The 22,322-nt window shown below is 42.5% G+C and overlaps 1 protein-coding gene across 1 annotated transcript in view; it reads right to left on the bottom strand.

The window, feature by feature from the left end:
• Window positions 1-19,915, bottom strand: part of LOC124612447 (pre-mRNA-splicing factor SPF27) — a 48,475-nt gene extending 28,560 nt beyond the window's left edge. Inside the window, exons 1-2 of the mRNA XM_047140671.1 lie at window positions 19,504-19,915; window positions 19,319-19,411 (exon numbers count right to left, since the gene is read on the bottom strand). Of these exons, the coding sequence (XP_046996627.1) occupies window positions 19,319-19,411; window positions 19,504-19,578 (168 nt within the window). The 5' untranslated portion in view covers window positions 19,579-19,915. The remainder of the gene's footprint in view (window positions 1-19,318; window positions 19,412-19,503) is intronic.
• Window positions 19,916-22,322: the final 2,407 nt, after the last annotated feature.

The raw sequence follows: 22,322 nt of genomic DNA, 5'->3' as shown, positions 1-22,322 counted from the left end.
CCAAAAAGACCACAAATATAGGTCGTGGGACCATCCGTCTCCGGACGCAGGCGTTAACTACCCCCTTGAGGGGGATGGACTCCTTTTAGTCGCCTCTTACGACAGGCAGGAAGACCTCGGGCCTATTCTAACCCCCGGACCCGCAGGGGGGTCATCTTAGTTGTGTGACTGGATTTGTGATTTCCTCTCAGAGAGGTCACAGTTTGTAGTGACAGACGGTAAATCATCAGGTAGAACAGAAGTGATATCTGGCGTTCCGCAGAGTAGTGTCATAGGCCCTCTGTTGTTCCTGATTTACATAAATGATCTAGGCGATAATCTGAGCAGCCCCCTTAGAATGTTTGCAGATGACTCTGTAATTTACCGTCTAGTAAAATCAGACGGTCAATTCCAATTACAAAATGATCTAGAGAGAATTTCTGTATGGTGCAAAAAGTGGGAATTTGCACTAAACAAAGAAAAGTGTGAGGTCATCCACATGGGTACTAAAAGAAATGCGATAAATTTTGGGTACACGATAAATCGCACAAATCTAAGGGCTGTCAATTCGACTACATACCTAGGAATTACAATTATGAGCAACTTAGATTTGGAAGACCACATAGATAATATTGTGGGGAAGGCAAAACAAAGACTGTGCTTTTTTGGCAGAACACTTCCGTTGTCGACAGCACTCATTACTTCATGGGAATAAAGAGCTGTGTTACACAAGAACGATATTTTCTGAACCCGTGTTGGTTATGTATCAAGCTTAGATTGGGAAGACCACATAGATAATATTGTGGGGAAGGCAAAACAAAGACTGTGCTTTTTTGGCAGAACACATTGAAGATGCGACAAACCCACTAAAGAGACAGCCTACATTACACTTGTCTGTCCTCTGCTTGAATATTGCTGTGCAGTATGGATCCTTACCAGGGAGGATTGACAGATGACATCAAAAAAGTGCAAAGAAGGGCATCTTGTTTCATGTTATCACGCAATAGGGGTGAGAGTGTCACTGATATGATACACGAGCTGGGGTAGCAGTCACTGAAACAAAGGCAGTTTTCTTTGCGGCGAGATCTGTTTATGAAATTTCAATCACCAACTTTCTCTTCTGCATGCGTAAATACTTTGTTGACACCCACCTATGAAGGGAGAAATGATCATAATAATAAAATAAGAGAAATCAGAGCTCGAACGGAAAGATTTAGGTGTTCCTTTTCCCCATGCGCCATTCGAGAGTGGAACAGTAGAGAAGTGGTATGAAAATGGTTTGATGAACCCTCTGCCAGGCACTTAAGTGTGAATTGCAGAGTAACCATGTAGATGCAGATGTTGCCAAAGCCTACTTTGTCCACCAAGGTTGCCAGATCTCTGCCCGATAGAGAAAGTCTGGAGCATTATGGGCAGGGTCCTCCAACCATCTTGGGATTTTGACGATCTAACATGCCAATCTAACGTGGCACGATGTCCATCAGGTGGACATCCAACAACTATCATCAGTCAATGCCTGCATAAAGGCTGTAGGTGGACTAACACATTACTGGCTTGCTCAATTTGTGAATATCTTTCTTAAATATATCGTCCAATTTTTCTGAAATGATAATAATTTGTTTATCTGTATGTGTACATCACATCCATGGATTTCCGTACCACTTGGATAATTCCTTCACGGTGCATCTTATCAAAAATTAAATGGACATGCAGGAAAGAGAGAGAGAGAGAGAGAGAGAGAGAGAGAGAGAGAGAGAGAGCTGTAAAACTATGATTCAATAATTGTGGCTGATTTGATCACCAACTGGGAAGGAACGAGCCAGCAACTCAAATGGATTAAAATTATCTATCGAGTAATTTTGGCAGGAGTCCAGGCATTACACAAAAAATTAAAACCATTCCCAAACTCACCTCATTGTCATTTAAAACAACGACAACTAATTATAAGAAAAACTGCTGTGCTCCTGTAACGTGTAGTTACTGGCAATGGTATGCCACAAGCACTGTGGACTGGTCTGTCATCCCGCTGGAGAAGGTCCCCCAAGTGTCAAAGAACAGTACCCTATCGATGATTATAATGAACTTGAGGTGCTCAATAGCACAGTCACCAGCACACTTACTTGGCGTTAGCACATGACTCTAGTGGTGGTAGTGGAGGTGTTAGGATGTCTGTCTTCACAAACTAAGTTACTTATAATGTATTAATCCACCTATCAATTGTAAAAGCTACTCTTACAATATACTGAATTATGACAGTTAAAATCAATTAATAAGAAGTATTAGATTGCCTGGTCAAAATATCCACTCAGAGCTCACTGACCACCTCTGCCCAACACTTTAGAGATGATGCCCAACTTTTCACAGAATTGTAAACACGTGTTACACTAGTGTTGTTGTTGTTGTTGTTGTTGGTGGTGGTGGTGGTGGTGGTGGTGAATGAGGAGGACAGGTTGCCAGACAAACAGAGTTGCCTGTATGTCAGCATATAAAACACATCTAGTTAAACAACCTGTGCTGAAAGTGGTGTACTAAGAACTTCACATATTTGTGGATCCTCCTGCTGGATGTAGAAACTGTGTGTTAATAGACAGTGACTTTTCTTAGCGGGGTGTGCATCACGTACTTCCACTGGCTTGGATGGCTAAAAGTCTACCATGCCTCAGTAGTCAATTTGATTGGCAACAGTTTGTTTGCCATTTCCAACCATTCGTTTTCCCACTGACACATGATTCTTCTGTCAGACAATGAGGTGATAGTGTGCTGGGGAATGGCACACCAGGTTACACCACCACCTCTAAACCCTTCTTAGACTGCTCAGTCACTTTCCCATATCCCGACATGTCCTGGTGCCCAACAGAAGACCGCCACCTTGCCTTGGCTTGGATCTGCTGTAAGACATTGTGGATGGTCTGAATCATTTTTTCTGTAAGTCACTTGTTGAACTGCTTGTACGGCAGTAAGTGAGCCAGGGCAGTTTTTCAACCCTTAGCTGCTTATTCTGATTTTGGACACGTTCAGATCCAGCAGACATAGTTTAGCATGTATTCCGAATGGCTTTGTCACATGTGGCCAAATCTTGAACATCCGCTCAAAGTTCATATGTTGCACTGCACTAAATGCAAACGACTGATGCAATGGTACAAACAACTTTCTGGGGAGGACAACCACAGCTCAGAGGTATTGTGAACAACAGTAAAAAACACTCAAGACCCAATAACCATGATGCAAAGCTAACATTTTCAGAACCTGTCTTGCCATACAGTGGCACCACTAACTTTGGAGTGGTAGTTCACCAATCTCTGCACACAGATTCTAAACTAGGCTGGTCCAATAGGCTCCAGCTGATAGTTTAACACTTTCATGATGGATAGTTCTAACATCTTCAAGCAGGAGGCACAAGCTCATCCATAAACCATGTGGCCCTAGCCTAGTTAGGCTCTAACAAATGCCCTACAAAACTGCAGGAGATGGAACCTGTCAGCACCTCACCTCATGCCCTTCTGCTGAGATGTATAAAAATGTTGACTGATTTAATGGTCAATGTTCGTAGCTCTTTTAGGTATGGTAGCCACATTAACACCATGTCAAATAAAAGGCACAGAAAGCACACTCCATTCTCTTGAATAATGCAACCTGGCAGGACATCATCAACGTGATAGTGGAAGCACTGTTTGCTAAGGAGGGACTAAATAAAAATTGGCAGATGTCCCTGTTGGCCCAATTCATAAACACGGTGAAGGATTTTATACCTCCATACGGTGTCATCCACTTTTTTAAGGTCAAAAAACACACCAAATCAATGATTTTGATGTAACAAATACCCTTGTATCACCTTATCCAGTTAAGTTAAATTATCAAGGTGGTACTGGGAGTTCCACATGAGATTTTGGAATTTGAGGAGCCACACTAGGTGGCTGTTCACCATTTGCTCAAGAATCTTTTCCTTAAAGCTGTTAATAACTACACTCCAGTAACTGTTAGGACTAGTACAATCCTTGCATGGTTTCCACAAATGTATTAATATTATCTTCCTCCATGTGTTTAGGTACTGCCTATCATACCAGATTTTATTGCTACAAGATAGGAATGTGTCTTCAGTTCCTGGGCACTAATGATCAAGCACGACATAAGGAATCTTATCTGGTCTTTGGGCAGTTTCTCTTGCTATGGACAGAGTCAATTCCACCTCCCATATGGAGAACAGCCATTACACGAGCCACATCTCTAGGCAAGTACACCAAGATCACATTTCTCAATGTAAGTGTAAAGGGAGGTGTAATGCCCTTATCTTACATTCTCCTTACTGACTCCCAAATTTGTGTAGTCAGTGTGGACTGGTTAACGAAATTCACAATTTCCTTCCATAAGTTTCTCTCCCTTTCTTTAATCATTTGCTGTGCTTTTGCTTTCAAAATCTTGAAAGTGCTGAGCTTTTCTCTTATTAGATAATATTTCAATTTCTGTAGAGCTCTGCATTTGCACATAGATTTTGCTACAGAGCCTTTGGCCATTTGAGGTAATATGGTCCATCGATCCTGGACACTTTCCTTTTATTCAAGTACGCCTTCTGGCTGTATAGTGTCCAATTTGCCATTTTAAGCATCCACTCTTGTGGTTCCCTTCCTATCACTGCTACCTACTTATCAGGTGGATCCATACTACAAAGTTGTCACTAGAATACAAATCTGTAACCACTTCCCACTGAACAGTCTGTGATAACCGGAGAGCAGCAAAAGGAAAGGACAATTGCTGAAGACGGCCTGTAGCTGTAGAAAAATTCATAAGCTGACCAAAATTCAACAGGCATACATCCTCTATGATTGAGGGTCTTGGTGACTTGACCATTGTTCCTTGGAAATTTCTTTTGGTGAATCTTCATCCAGCAGGCAGTATGGTGGAAGGTAAGGACACATCATGATATTAACAGTTGTGAGAAGTTCCACTGCAACTGCTTGAATTTCAATGGCAAGCGAGACTGGAGAGAGATAGTATATGTCACTAACGGAAACAGCCACCCCACCCTTAGCCCATTATCCAGTATCATCATCCTTCATATAGAGATTGTAATGTAACCACAGGTATTGGTTGGTTGGCTGGGCCAGACTACTAGCTCACCAGCACCTTTTTCCTAAAACAGTCAGGTCTATATGACTGTAGATCAGAGAGAGCCTACTGCACAAAACCCAGGGGAAGAAAACCCCAAGGCCTACCAAATGTTAGCGAAGCTGAGTTAAGGGACAAAAAGAAGAAAGGGAGAAAAAGAAAAATGCAGGCAAGGCACCCCATCTAGGGAGCAACCGGAAGCCCCTGAAAGCAGCAGAGTGAAATAAGGAGGCACACACACCCCAGCCCCCACCACTAAGAGGGGTACTCCATTCGGAGATTGCCTTGGAGCTCAAAAAACAGACAGGGCAAGAGAAGCGCACAGAGACAAAAGATGAAGAACAAGCACAACATACTATGCGAAAGGGGGGAAGGAAAGTAAGAGAGCAGGCAGGGTGATGTACAGGAACATAATGTAGACGCCCAGGATGCCGCTAAGTTAGTATTTTAAGAACAAGCAAGGATAAAATACTGACAAAGTAAAAAGTTAAAGAGACATTAAGCGAAAACCAACGAATTAATTTTTTCACATTCATCTTTTGATATACTGTTTTTTGTTTTTAGTAGTAGAACATAGTCAAGGTTTTTTCCTCATAAGAGAAGCATGCACATTTGTAGAACAAAAGTACTGCAATCTAAGTGTATTTAAATGTGTATGAATAATACAATATAGAAGACCAATATAAAGGATTTTTATTTATTGAAGTATGTGAAGTGAATTGTTTTGTAATTATGAGAAGTGCCAGTGCCCACTGAGTCCTTTAGCTGCCTGCATCTTCACCAAAATTGTAAGGACACCCGATGCACAAGCAGACATTTTTAAACAAATTCGATTCATTTTCAGTTACTAATATTCAATCAGTTACTTATTAATTCATTTATTTTTTAATATATTACAATGAGAAATGGGGTGGACTACAAAAACCAGACAGCTGCAGCCTGGTCTGGGAATAGGAGGCAACATAGCGTTCTGCAAATCCCTCAATGGGCCAATAAGATTAAGTGGTCCGCCCTTAAAGAGTGGTAAAACCCCACTTCATGAACAAAATGTAAAACTGAATCAGCCACTGAGGCATCGTCTCTTTAACACTAGGAGTAGTGAGTCACAAGATTAAGAGTCCGCCACAGAGTGGCTAGGCAGGGGCACTCTAACAAAATGTGGACCAGCGTCAAACTGGTTTTGTTTGTTTGTTTGGGGTTTAAGGGCGCTCAACTACTGAGGTCATTAGCGCCCAGTCACAATTGTTTGAGCACATAGAATCTAGTAAAACTAGAGAGGAGGGGGGGGGGGGGGGGGGGGGGACACCAGAAAGTTCTTACAAAGATGCAGATAAAATAAGTGAAGGAGTTAGATGTCTTTGGACAAGCCAGTCATAGTAATAAAACAAAGAACACGAGCAGCTGCTCAAGCGCCATCAGCTAAAATATCCTGTAAAGTAGATGGCAGAGACAGGACAACACGAGATTGACTAAAACGGGGACACGACAATAAAACATGGCGCACTGTTAATGCATGACCACAAGGGCACTGCGGGGCTGGGTCACTGGAGAGCAGGTAGCGGTGGCTAAACCGGCAATGCCCAATCCGCAACCTGGTCAGAAAGACCTCTTCTCGCCGAGATGGTCGGGAGGAGGTTGTCCAAGCAGTTGGGAACGGTTTTACTGCCCGGAGCTTGTTTCCTTGAAGTGATGACCAAGTATCCCACCACAAAGACACAAGCCTCCTACAAACAACCCCACTAATGTCAGATGACGGGACACAATGGGAGGCTGGCCGAGGCAGGAGGACTGCTGCAGCATCAGCAGCATCATTCCCAGGCACTCCTACATGGCCTGCGTCAAACTGGAGCCACAATGGCAATAGGGTGGGTCCTCACTACAGAGGAGATGACCACAAGTCAGCCAAATATGGCCAACATGGAGCCAGCAAAGAATGGTGAAGTCCTTGTGACACACCTGCATGGAGAACCTCCACAGATTCATAGTCTCCTTTATCACCCGTAGTCAGTTTGGTGAAGGCAGAGTAAGCAATTCTATATTCCAGGTACCTAAAACTTGAGGCACAATACCGATCAGAGGTCTCTTTCCAGAATGCTGATCTCGAGAGTCTGTTTACTGGTAGTTTGGCCAGGCTATCAGCAAGTTCATTCCCTGTGATCTCAACGTGGCCTGAGGTCCAGATGGTCACCGAGCGTACACACTGTTGAAGGGCATACATGGAATCCTGTACAGCAATGACCATGGGATGGCGAGGGTAGTACTGGTCAAGAGCTTGCAAACTGCTCAAGCTGTCATTGCAAATGAGAAAGGACCTACCAGCGCAGGAATGGATATGCCCACGAGATGGCCATCAATTCCGCAATGAAAATACTATAGCTATCTGATAAGGAGTGCAGTTCAGTACGTCCGATGTGAGTATAAGCAAAGCCTACATGACCAGGAACCTAGTTTCTAAGGTTCCTGTCGCAAATCAAACCACAGTGGTGTATCACATCCAGTATCCACAATGCTGAGGGCGATGCCAAACCGTATGTCAGACTCCCATAATGAAGACTGGATTGTGCCAGGAAGAAGGGTAGTGTAATCTGCACCCCAGCTGGTGTTACTCAGGCAGTGAAGGTTATTAACGTGCAGCCAGCAGTTTTGCTTAAGCTGGCAAAAATGGGGAATCGAAGACCAGACCTAAAATATGGTAAGTCTTTACCACGTTGAGTAGTTGGTCATTGATAAGTTCCGGCTGTGGGTGAATGGTACAACGTCGACAGAAGTGCACGACGCGAGTCTCGGTAGCTGAAACTCGAAAGCCATGGGTGAGGGCCCATGACTGCACCTTTCCTATGACACCTTGCAGTCTAGGTTCAGTGACACCTACACCATAGGAGCAATAGAAGAGGCACATCATCAACATACAAGAAGGAGGATACCAATGCCCCACAGCTGCTGCTAGACCACTGGTGGCTACTAGAAAGAGACACACTCAGTACAGAGTCTTGAGGGACCTTGTTCTCTGGGAAGCACCAACTCAAACCCAGAACGTATGATACCACCCGAAGCCAACACAGCTGCTGTCTCACCATGCGTTGAACCGACTTACAAAGAAAATTTGTGAGGCTCACTGGCTGATAAGTGTCCACCTCTAACGGACTCTTACTTGGTTTCAGTACTGGGACAATGATGTTTTCTCATCATTGTGATGTGAACTCACCCTCACTCCAGATGCGGTTAAAGATGGCAAGGGTATGATGCTGACAATCTAATGGTAGGTGCTTTATCATTTTGTTGTAGATAACGTCTGCCTCTGTGGTTGTATCAGGGGAATGGGCTAGGACAATGACAAATTTCCACTCACTGAATGGAGCATTATATGGCTCCAGTGGTGCGTGATAAAAGATAATTTCTTTCGCTCCACCCCATTTTAGAACCCACAACGCAGGTTGATGATTCTCAGACGCTATGGCTTGAGCATACTGCAGGACAAAATGTTTAGCAACTGTGGCTGGTTCAGTCACACAATGCCATCAAGGTAATACTTGTCTTTTCAGTTCTCCACAAACAACAAGGGTTTTGGGGACAATAAGGATTTGCCATCAATCCTTGTTCAAACCAAGTACTGCGGGTATTACGGCTCTGCTTGCCACTTAGCTCCACGCTGTTCCCACGACACAGCCAGGGAAGAGAACATTTTAGGGTTATTTCTCTCTGCATTGAAACAGGACTGTCCGCTCAGACTGCTGGAGCCGTATGGCCACCAAGCGACATAACTTCATCCACTTCATTTGTGGTTTATCTGCCATGGTGCCATCTATTCCAAACGGGGGCTCTCTCCATGGGCACCACCCAGCCTGAGAGGCAGTTACGTGGTAAGTAATCACTGCTCAGAGTCCCCCTTGCCCCAGTCACGATAGGCACATACTCTTTGGCATACATGGGGAGTTTTCCGTTCAGGCACCAACAGTGCGATTCCTGTATGGTCAGAGTGCTACCACTATGCAGGTACCTGACGACCCCACCACAACGGGATGGCTACAGTGCTTGGTTTTGGATGTATTACGGTATTAAGGGGAAGGATGCAAAAATGGAAAAGTACAAGGGTGGCGCATAAATCACATTGGGCAACCCTCCCTGCACGAAACACACTTCTGGAGACTTATGAAAATTGGTGGCAGGTCAAACCAAACAATGGGGACCATGTCTTTATCCTGTGCTAAGGACTTCAATTCTGCCTAATGCGATCTGAATTTGTTAAAGTTCCACTGTAATACAGAAGTCTAAGAAACACTGCTCTGTGTAAGATTTCTTCTCCCTTCTCTCTCAGTGGTGGTGGTGGTGGTGGTAGTGATTTACAAAAAGAGGTTACAGGGCAGATTCCCCATGAGGACATCAATGTTCTCAACATCAAAATCTCCACTGGAATGAGAGATTGCTTACTGATCTCTTGGTGTAACTGTTACTTTCTTCAATTTTTAGCTGATTTTTGGTAAGCATTTATCTTTATTTATTGGTGGTGTTGGTTTTGTGGGTAAAGGTGATGGTTTATTGGGCCTTTGATGATACATATTTTTAGCTGCACGAGTTTCTAAACTACACCTACATACGTACTCTACAAGTCACCTTATAGTGCATGGCAGAGGGTACCCTGTACCACTACTGGTCACTTCCTTTACTGTTCCATTCACAGCTAACAGAACAAGGGCTAAATGACTGATCATATGCTCTATACGAGTGCTAATTTCTGTACATTGTTGTCTATCTTTAAATTATGTCTCCAGAACTGCATAAGTTTTCCAGTGGCATCACTCATTGCAATTTTTGATAGGAGCACATTATGATGAACTCTATCAAATGCTTTTGATAGATCCAGAAATACTCTTGCTGCTTGGAACTTTTCATTTTTTTTTTAAGTACATAATGGACCAATTTTACTGATTCTGACAAGGTGCTTTTATCTCTTCTGAAACAATGCTGGAAAACATCTAATAATATGTTCCAAGAGTTTTAACTTCATTCAAACAGTTTACTAAATTTTCAGATTAAGGCTTTGGGTTTGTAGTTTTGAATATGCTTTCTTTCCCTGTTTTGTGTAGGATTTGACTACTGCCAGTTTCAACTCGTCAGATAATACATTGTCTTTGAGAGCAAAGTTTAGTAGGTGAACTAATGGCTCCACTAGCTCATGTTTGCATTTCTTCAATGGATATGGAAAATTTTCATGTAATCCTGTGAATTTTTTGTTTCATGGTTGTCAAGAAGCTGCAGAACATCATCAATGCTTACTGCACTTCTGTTCATTAGCAGACTCATACGTATGCCGTATCTTTTCAATAGCATCTAAAAGTGATAATTAAAAACCATTCCTAACTGGAAAGGAAATCCAGGTTGGAATATCAACAATGTCATGAAAGGATAGGTTGCTACTCACCATAAAGATGACACATTGAGATGCAGACAAACACAACAAAAAGACAGTTACACACAAAGTTTTAAGCCAAAGCCATCTTTCGGGGGTGGGGTGGGGGGGGTGGGGGGGGGGGGGGGAAAAAAAAAGAGAGAGAGAGAGAGAGAGAGCGCATGCACGCACGCGTCTGCACTCGCGGACAACTGAAACCACACTGCACTATATGGTGAGTGGCAACTTTCCTTCTCTAATATTGTTACATTCCATCCTGGATTTTCCATAGTTTGATTCCAAGATTCCTGAGTTAAACTATGTCTTAGCTTAGCAATGTTGTTTGCAGATAGTATTGTCTTGTTTTAATACATTTTCCTTGGTTTGAATTTGGAGTTACATTTCAGCACTAGTGTGTGACCTAAATGGAGGTAGAGGTGACCGTTCATGATGTCTGCCGTGACAATGTGGTTATAATTTGTTATAACACGCTCTATTTAACTGTTGTGTGAATAACCTATTCTAGTGGGCACTAGTCCATGTAGATCTTCAGCCTTGTAAGACAGAATCCAATCTGTAAAAAAATTGCTTCCCTGGCAATCGTGTAGAGTGTTGATGTTCGGATCTCTGAGTATGAAGAGGTTTACACTTCTATGACCTGATATTAAGCATTTTAAATCATGACACTGGCACTTCTCTGCTCCTATCACCTGAGTACATGCGCTTAATCAGATAGTCTATGCAGTAACCAGCTCTCTCTGCCATTCCAGCACTTTGCTAATTTTATCTCAACAATTCATCTCTACTGAAGCAAAATACTATCAACAGAAATGAATGGTTTTACTATATATAAATAATACATATGTTCTATTGTTCTATAAACATGAACAAACAAAAATTTAAACAAAAAAGACACAATGCTCCTTACAGCACATTAATTATGTTAATTGTTATATGGCATGATTTAGTGCAGTTTCAAAACAAACTTACGTGTGCTGAATTAAAAATCAATGTAATACAAACGTCTCAAAAATGAGATCGACAGGAAGTGCAGAATGGCTGAGCAAGGATGGCTAGAGGACAAATGTTAGGACGTACAGACACATATCACTAGGGGTAAGATAGATATTGCCTACAGGAAAATTAAAGACACCTTTGGAGAAAAAGAGAACCACTTGCATGAATATCAAGAGCTCAGATGGAAACCCAGTTCTAAGCAAAGAAGGGAAAACAGAAAGGTGGAAGGAGTATATAGAGGGTTCTTGAAGACAATATTATGAACAGAGGATGTAGATGAAGATGAAATGGGAGATACGATACTGCGTGAAGAGTTTGACAGAGCATTGAAAGACCTAAATCGAAACAAGGCCTCGGGAGTAGACAACTTTCCATTAGAACTACTGATAGCCTTGGGAGAGCCAGGCCTAACAAAACTCTACCAACTAGTGAGCAAGATGTATGAGACAGGCAAAATATCCTCAGACTTCAAGAAGAATATAATAATTCCAATCCCAAAGAAAGCAGGTGTTGACAGATGTGAAAATTACCGAACTATCAGTTTAATAAGCCACGGCTGCAAAATACTAACACGAATTCTATACAGACGAATGGAAAAACTAGTAGAAGCCGACCTCGGGGAAGATCAGTTTGGATTCCGCAGAAATGTTGGAACACGTGAGGCAATACTGACCCTACGACTCATCTTAGAAGCTAGATTAAGGAAGGGAAAACCTACGCTTCTAGCATTTGTAGACTTAGAGAATGCTTTTGACAATGCTGACTGGAATACTCTCTTTCAAATTCTGAAGGTGGCAGGGGTAAAATACAGGGAGCAAAAGGCTATTTACAATTTGTACAGAAACCAGATGGCAGTTATAAGAGTCGAGGGGCATGAAAGGGAAGCAATGGTTGGGAAGGGAGTGAGACAGGGTTGTAGCCTATCCCCAATGTTATTCAATCTGTATATGGAGCAAGCAGTAAAGGAAACAATAGAAAAATTTGGATTAGGAATTAAAATCCATGGAGAAGAAATGGAAATTTTGAGGTTCGCTGATGACATTGTAATTCTGTCAGACACAGCAGAGAACCTGGAAGAGCAGTTGAACGGAATGGACAGTGTCCTGAAAGGAGGATATAAGATGAACATCAACAAAAGCAAAACGAGGATAATGGAATGTAGTCTAATTAAATCGGGTGATGCTGTGGGAATTGGATTAGGATATGAGACGCTTAAAGTAGTAAATGAGTTTTGCTATTTGGGGAACAAAATAACTGATGATGGTCGAAGTAGAGAGGATATTAAACGTAGACTGGCAATGGCAAGAAAGCGTTTCTAAAGAAGAGAAATTTGTTAATATCGAGTATAGATTGAAGTGTCAGGCGAGTATAGATTTAAGTGTCAGGAAGTCGTTTCTGAAAGTATTTGTATGGAGTGTAGCCACGTATGGAAGTGAAACATGGACGATAAATAGTTTGGACAGGAAGAGAATGGAAGCTTTCGAAATGTGGTGCTACTGAAGAATGCTGAAGATTAGATGGGTAGATCACATAACTAATGAGGAGGTATTGAATAGAATTGGGGAGAAGAGGAGTTTGTGCCACAGCTTGACTAGAAGAAGGAATCGGTTGGTAGGACATGTTCGGAGGTATCAAGGGCTCACCAATTCAGTACTGGAGGGCAGCGTGGAGAGTAAAAATCGTAGAGGGAGGCCAAGAGATTAATAATACACTAAACAGATTCAGAAGGATGTAGGTTGCAGTAGGTACTGGGAGATGGTGAAGCTTGCACAGGATAGAGTAGCATGGAGAGCTGCATCAAACGATCTTTTAATTTTCGGAACCCAAAAAAGGTTTTTGGTATGGGGAAAATTCAGTATTTTTATGAATAAGGTGAAGCAGCACATATTTTTAAAGTTTTTGGAAACTGAGTGAAACACTATAAATTTCAGGCCTGTGCATCAAATACTTTGAGATACAGCCATTTTAAGGTTTCAAAATATGACAAAAACTGCACAATTTTGTAAACCCTAAAAATTAATATCTCAGAAACAAATGTCCCAAAAATCTAATTCTGTATTTTACCTTATTTTGATAGGTAGAATAAAATGACAAATTTACAAAATTTAAATAAAGATTCAAATTTATGTTTTTATTGGTTGATTTCACCAAAATGAAAAGATTTCTCTCAGTACTTTGTAGTCTTAGTGATTTTGGAAACTACTAGCCCTAATGTTTATGCTTGTCACGATACAAAATCCTCCTAGGGAGCCTATGTTTCAGACACATGTTCCATGGTGTTGTCAAACTTCCCCTAATTTCTACTTCAGACTTCAACTTACTCAAAGTTCGTATGATGATATGGGTGGACTGCCTTCCTTAAGTCTTCATCACCACTCCTGCCAGTCTCTTGAAAGAATTGGTAATACACTCCTGGAAATTGAAATAAGAACACCGTGAATTCATTGTCCCATGAAGGGGAAACTTTATTGACACATTCCTGGGGTCAGATACATCACATGATCACACTGACAGAACCACAGGCACATAGACACAGGCAACAGAGCATGCACAATGTCGGCACTAGTACAGTGTATATCGACCTTTGGCAGCAATTCAGGCTGCTATTCTCCCATGGAGACGATCGTAGAGATGCTGGATGTAGTCCTGTGGAACGGCTTGCCATGCCATTTCCACCTGGCGCCTCAGTTGGACCAGCGTTCGTGCTGGACGTGCAGACCGCGTGAGACGACGCTTCATCCAGTCCCAAACATGCTCAATGGGGGACAGATCCAGAGATCTTGCTGGCCAGGGTAGTTGACTTACACCTTCTAGAGCACGTTGGGTGGCACGGGATACATGTGGACGTGCATTGTCCTGTTGGAACAGCAAGTTCCCTTGCCGGTCTAGGAATGGTAGAACGATGGGTTCGATGACGGTTTGGATGTACCGTGCACTATTCAGTGTCCCCTCGACGATCACCAGTGGTGTACGGCCAGTGTAGGAGATCGCTCCCCACACCATGATGCCGGGTGTTGGCCCTGTGTGCCTCGGTCGTATGCAGTCCTGATTGTGGCGCTCACCTGCACGGCGCCAAACACGCATACGACCATCATTGGCACCAAGGCAGAAGCGACTCTCATCGCTGAAGACGACACGTCTCCATTCGTCCCTCCATTCACGCCTGTCGCGACACCACTGGAGGCGGGCTGCACGATGTTGGGGCATGAGCGGAAGACGGCCTAACGGTGTGCGGGACCATAGCCCAGCTTCATGGAGACGGTTGCGAATGGTCCTCGCCGATACCCCAGGAGCAACAGTGTCCCTAATTTGCTGGGAAGTGGCGGTGCGGTCCCCTACGGCACTGCGTAGGATCCTACGGTCTTGGCGTGCATCCGTGCGTCGCTGCGGTCCGGTCCCAGGTCAACGGGCACGTGCACCTTCCGCCGACCACTGGCGACAACATCGATGTACTGTGGAGACCTCACGCCCCACATGTTGAGCAATTCGGCGGTACGTCCACCCGGCCTCCCGCATGCCCACTATACGCCCTCGCTCAAAGTCCGTCAACTGCACATACGGTTCACGTCCACGCTGTCGCGGCATGCTACAAGTGTTAAAGACTGCGATGGAGCTCCGTATGCCACGGGAAACTGGCTGACACTGACGGCGGCGGTGCACAAATGCTGCGCAGCTAGCGCCATTCGACGGCCAACACCACGGTTCCTGGTGTGTCCGCTGTGCCGTGCGTATGATCATTGCTTGTACAGCCCTCTCGCTCTCGCAGTGTCCGGAGCAAGTATGGTGGGTCTGACACACCGGTGTCAATGTGTTCTTTTTTCCATTTCCAGGAGTGTACAATCAGAACCCAGGAACAACACTTAGGTGACAATGGGAGAAACAATCAGCTGACAACTGGAATATGTGCTCTTAATTGCTCTTTGCATGACTTCTTCCACCTGGAGGACACCTCTTCCCAGGACTGTCACACCTATTCAAAAAATTCCAAAACGTTCATAATTTTGCACCAATGATGTGTTGGAGTGAAACACGGCTGGTATCCCTGCACATGCCTGTATTTAACGTGTAACTGCCGGAAGTTTCATCATTATATGTCCATTAGTTATTGTTCAGTGCTGTATAGAATAGAACACTGTGTTTTTACAGTTCGCAAATTTCGAGATAGCAAGAGTTACAGGAGCAACACATCTGCATTAAATTTTGTATGAAAGTCAAGAAAACCTCGAGAGAGACAAACCAAATGATGCAGGAAGCCCACAGTGATGAGTGCTTAAGCCGTACTTGATGTTACAAATGGATCACATGGTTTAAAAATAGCTGGACAGAAGTTAAAGATGAACCTCCTCCAGGATGCCCTTCGGACATCTACCAAGGATGCTCACGTCAGGAATGTCAACAAAATTGTGGTACCAATCAAACACTGTCTGCTGAAAGATTGCAGAAGAATATAACATTTCAGTTGGATCATGTCATGAAATGCTGACACACCACCTCGGAATGCATTGTATTGCTGTCAAGTCCATCCCACAGCTCATGAGCCAAGACCACTTACCTCTGTCTCACAATCTGTGAACATCTTTTTTATCACACAAATGAGAACAAGATGTTTCTTATGAGAATCATAACTGGTGGTGAGATGTGGGTCTATGGTTATGATGTCGAGACCCCTTCACAATGGGTCAGGAATGGTTCTCCAAGACAAACAAAACCTCGTCAGGTCAAATGCCATATCCAGGCTGATAGTTTTCTTTGATTGGTTGGTTTGGGGAAGGAGACCAGACAGCGTGGTCAACGGTCTCATCGGATTAGGGAAGGATTGGGAAGGAAGTCGGCCGTGCCCTTTCAGAGGAACCATCCCGGCATTTGCCTGGAGTGATTTAGGGAAATCACGGAAAACCTAAATCAGGATGGCCGGACGCGGGATTGAACCGTCGTCCTCCCGAATGCGAGTCCAGTGTCTAACCACTGCGCCACCCCGCTCGGTATAGTTTTCTTTGACTTTGAAGGCTTAGTTGATCATGAATTCGTGCCACAGGTATAAACTGTTAATCGATGCTACTATCAGGATGCATTGCAATGCCTGCGAGATAATGTGGGAAGGAAACGGACTGAAATGTAGTGAGAAAATTGAAGGCTCTTGCATCGCGATAATGCACCTACACATTTCTCCCTGTTGGTGCACAATTATTGCACTAAAAGAGGAATGCCTGTGATGCCTCGTTCCCTGCTCTCCAGACCTGGCCCCTGCAGATTTTTTTCATTTCCAAAGTTGAAAACCCCATTGAAAGGATGAAGATTTGCAACAATAGACGAGATAACGGAAATGGTCACGTAGATGTACAAAGATGAGTAATACATGAAAAAGGTGCGGACACTCAATAAGATTCAGGTGTACTCTACAAATGTTCAATGTGTGCGTCCCTGAGCACATCCAAAGGGCAATACAGTCCCATCCGTAACATTCACTGACACATTTTTGTCAGTTTCCATCACAGCAGCAGTGATTCATTGCTGCAGTGTTGTGGACATTGCAAATAAATTTTGTTCTTAACATAACTCCACAGGAAGAAATCATATGGTGTGATATCTGATGACATTTGGAAGAGGGGGGGGGGGGGGGGGGGGAGGGAGGGAGCTGTGGCAGGAGAGAAACATCACTCAGGCCAACACATCCTTTCCAGCGATCTGTCAGTTTTCTGTTGACATAGGTGCAGATGAGTGTGCTCCAGTGAGCTGGAGCCAGCTCTTAATGAAATATGAAAGTCGAGGAGTCAGCAGTCAGTCGTGGCAACAATCACAACTGCAACATATCCAGATACACAGAAACTATCACTATGTTCTTGATGAAGAAAAAGGGGCCATACACGTTTGCCTTGGATATGGCACAGAGGTGTTCACTTTTGGCGAATCCCTTTCTGACCCACACTGACTCAATTTGGTACCCCACACTTTCATATTGTGACAATTCACATTTCCTGAATGATGGAAAGTCAACTCATCACTGAATATCAATGTCCCTACAAAGTCACCATCATTTTCCATAGCTTGCTGCATCCAGGTACAAAACTACAATTGGCTGGCATAATCATCTGGGATTGGGTGTGACAGTTGCAAGCAGTAGTGTTTGAAATGTAAATGCCACTGCAAAACATTCCACACTGTTTTCTGCAGACTGCCCAGTCCGTGGCTTGCTAAAATGGTCGATTTTTAATGGGCTTCACATAAGCTCCATCTCACGCATTCCACAATTTCCTCCAAGACATGCAGTCACCTCATGCTTTTGCCTTTACATACACAACCTGTATCATGAAGCTGGGAAACCCAACGTAAAATGCACTGGTGACTAGATGCAGCTTTGTCATATTTGTGTACAAATGCACAATGAACACACTTAACCGACAAACATAGTCTAATCATAAAAACTCTTCTTCCTGCATTTCTACCGTCTCACAGAGCTCCATCACAGATCTGTCTTCTAGTACCCATGCAAACCATGAGGCAGGTTTTTTTAAAATTTTTGTTGGTATATTTTCATGCATCATCCATCTTTGTAAATCATATATTTGTCAATAAACAGTGCTTTGAATCCCAATCAATCATTCAGGCTGACCCTGTACTTCAGAAACAGGAAGGCCTTTGAAACTTCATTTGATTTTGTGATGTTTCTGCACAGAGATAAATGGGTTTGAAATACTTTTTTGGTAAAAATCATGCTATATAACATGAACTATATGGTACATAAATGTTAAGAAATCACATTTTGCGTAAAATGCATTTAATAGATTTTTGAAAGCAGTGCAACCAGGAGCCTCTGATCATTACTATACAATCATTAATTACATAAATTAAGGAAGCACTGGCTTGAAACAATACAGAATGACAATCCACAGTGGAAGATTCCACTCAAGATTCACATGCCAAGCTCGCACAACATAAAAGTAATGTGCAAAAGGCTCTAAATCACGGCAGTTTGGCATATACTACTGTATTCCTTTTGTATCAAGGGGGCCTAGTTTTTGTTGTGTGCAGGACCCTGACTTGGCAGAATCCGCCACTGTCTTGCAATTTTATATGAACTAGCAAACATGGAAATCCTTTGTAATTGATAAATATGTATGGAAACTGGATATACATCATAAAATCCTCCTCTATCCCATACTATGCAACAATTTTCACTTTCTGCCCCTCCCCTCTCCCAAAAAAAAAAAAACACCCACTCTGTCCAGACGACCCCTCCTGCTGCTACATTTGTGAAGATAGTAGGTTCCATGATAGTATATCACATAGTTTTAATCTGAGAATGAGTCGTCATTAAGTTTTACACCATTTAGATTCTGAAGCAGTATTCTAATTATATGTCGATAACCCAAAAATACAACTTTCCTGTTTCCTGGTAATCCAACGGCGAGTAAGAAAACAAAACAGCACAGTGATGAGTATACAGTTTTTGTTTAACGTTACACAAGAGGAAAAAATGGATATATATGGGAGAAACAATTGTCTGATTATTTACATACACTGCTATCGCAGTTAAAACTGCGCAGTTTTACAACACAGCCGGTTGTAACAGAAAACAAATAAACTACTGTTTAGAAAAACATGTAGTCGACCTGAATGACTGAGTATCGTTTAAAAATTTGAAGTACATCAGTCTAGTAGTTTTCGATATTATTTACTAACAACGTCAAATGACGACTGATTTATAAGGATGAAAGGCTTTCTACGGCCGAAATGTCATCAGAAGGTAACATGCACATCACAGTTTCTAATTACTTAAGAATCTTTCCACCAGCCTGTTAAACCAACGAAGAAAAGATATCATCTACCGCTTACCTCAAAAGCTGTCAAATTCAACGGCGGTAGATGTTCTAAATAATTTTTCGTAGGCCTATAACGTCTCGTTTCTTCTTCAACCATTGCCAGAGCCTGTTTAGAAAACGAAATCGCAGGGCATTACTACTGAAACTAAAATACTATAGCCTAATTACACGTTAACCTGATATTCAAAATACACTTACAGCTTCTCGCACCCCAGGTTCATCGTAACCTTGGTCAATGTATGGTAATGCATCCACAACAACTTCACCAGCCATCGTTTTCAATTCGCAACGTCATACACAGTGCAATATCGAAAACCACTCAAAGACGCAAATACTTCGTTTTACTTACAAACCATTGATTGAACTTCCCTAGACACCTACAATCCCATTTGTTCTTTAGCAACTCAGCAAAGACAAAAAACAAAGCACGAAGTTACTACACTAAGCTCAGGCTTTATACAGGTCGATTCACGGAACGGAAGGTCAAAACGTTCTACAAATGCATTTCAAGCATGGAGAGTTGCCTCCATGGTTTCAAGTGGCAATTTTCATATAGGCCGCCTACGGAACACAATTTTTCTCGTTGGGGGTGGTGTGGGCGGGGGGGGGGGGGGGGGGGGAGTGGGTTAGGAGGAGAGGGAGTTTCGACTTTGACGATGGTCAATGATTGGAGAGGGATGGAGAAGCAGTACAGGGTCGTCACCCGCTAACGTGGAAATCCAACCCTTTACGTCACGCACAGTCACGTTTTGTAGCGGATTTCTTGTTGTTGATCCTCCCTTAGGCTGACTCACACTAGACGTCAGTGAAACGAAAGGTGTTGTCAATATCAAATATTGGTAGTGTTTTGACGCGAGATTGAACGTCAACTAGACACTGTGAAAGAGAGGTTTTGAGATCCCTTTCGCGATACAAAACGTCGAAATATAGCATCATAATTAAAGTATCTGCAATGATAAAATTTGTTAATGGGCAACTTAGCAGATGTTCTTGATACTGTAAAGAATCTTACAATCTTTACTAAAGAGTGTATTGTCAACTGCAAAGAGGGGAACAACAGAACATTTGTATCCAAAAATATCAACATTTTATTAGCTAGCGAAAATACAATCGATAGGGACATATCAGACAATATTTATAAGGTAATAGTACACCGTTTCTGTTTTCATCTTATCCAAGGGCAGATTGTATAAAGTATTTGATCTAAATTTAACAGTGAAAATGACCTCAGATCAACCTTAATTCGGAAATCTGCGTTGTATAAACGTTCATCATAGATTATATCACCATGAAGTAGCATCAACTCTGGCGAAAATTCGCAGATCGAAATCGTGATCAAATGTAATCTTAGTTTACAATGTAGTGACATTACAAAACACTGCTTCTGTTTTGTGCAAATACAAAGCGAAATAATAAAAAAAGTTGTTACTAACAAGTAATTATGTGACTACGCCACTCCTACACTGCTGAAGATCGAAATATATTCTCAATCTGTAAGATTAGGTTAAGCGAATTATCCGCTTTGTACGTAATGAATGCAGGTAATAACTGATCTCCTCTAACAATACCTAAAGCACCCACACACGCTACTGCATGCTTGACAGTCATGCTTGTGCAAGAGTGCTTGTGCATGATCGTTTGACCGTGTGTAGGGTAAATTAGCGCAAGTAACAGGCTTGCACAAACACCATGACACTTGACCGAATTTCGATTACGCGTGCTTATGTAAGCCTCCAAGCGTATCCATGCGTGTTCGTGTGTGCCTAGACTAGGGAGGTTTGAACAAGCACACATCTGTCATTCGGACACAGACTGTGGAGAGAACTCGTTTATTTAGGTTTTGTGTCGTTTCCTTCTTCATTCTGATGTCGGACCGGGAATTGTTGGAGGAATTTATTAGGTGCTACGAAAGACACCCATGTTCATGGAATATTAAATGTAAAGAATATCACGATAAAATGAAAAGAGACGCGGCATATGAGGTGCTTCTCACAAAGTGCAAAGAAATAGAGCCATCAGCAACTAAAGATGCTGTTATTAAGAAAATTAATACATTGCAAACGAATTACAGACGAGAAAAAAGGAAACGTTACAGCACTTACAAATCAGGGGCTGCAGCAGACGAAGTTTGCAGACCTGTTCTGTGGTACTTTGATCTTTTCAGCTTTTTAAATGAACAGGAGACACCAAGATGCTCTTCGAGTAATTTACAAGGAATAGAGTAAGTAAGATAGGTTGGTGTTGGTATTTAGTCACAGTAGCACTGTTACAATTAAGATACATGCCTATGCTTTTATTTGTTTATACTATAACACAGAACACATCGTTTTCTTTTACATTTTTCTTTAGTCCTAATGCACAAAATTATGTTTCCAAGGAACTTGTCCTTCATTCACAAATTCCTCCCTCACATGTTTAGCATCAAGTGGAATGTTTCCTGCAGTAGATGTTTGCAATGGTAGCATATTAGAATCCTCTGTTGCTAAACCATAAGACGCCACAAGGGACAAAATATTCAAATACGTTTCCTCATTCATCCTGACAAGGGAACCTAACCATCGCACCCCCCTTAGATTTAGTTATAAGTTGGCACAGTGGATAGGCCTTAAAAACTGAACACGGATCAATTGAGAAAACAGGAAGAAGTTGTGTGGAACTATGAAAAAAAATAAGAAAAATATGCTAACTGAGAAGTCCATGTGCAAGATAGGCAACATCAAGGATAGTGTACGCTCAGGAGCGCCGTGGTCCCGTGGTTAGCGTGAGCAGCTGCGGAACGAAAGGTCCTTGGTTCAAGTCTTCCATCGAGTGAAAAGTTGAATTTTTTATTTTCAGACAATTAACAAAGTTCAGGCACTCACATATAATCAACTTCGCTCTGCAAAATTGCAGGACATGTTCAGATTTGCATGGAGATATGCAGGATATGACGGTCTACATTTGAAAACGTTAAAAACATATGTTTTGACAGAGCACAGGGAAAACTGTGCGACTTTTTTGGGAGTGATTATCACATC

This window comes from Schistocerca americana, chromosome 1 (genome assembly GCF_021461395.2).
Source record: "Schistocerca americana isolate TAMUIC-IGC-003095 chromosome 1, iqSchAmer2.1, whole genome shotgun sequence".
Lineage (NCBI taxonomy): Eukaryota > Metazoa > Arthropoda > Insecta > Orthoptera > Acrididae > Schistocerca > Schistocerca americana.
This window is presented reverse-complemented; position numbering and strand designations above follow the sequence as displayed.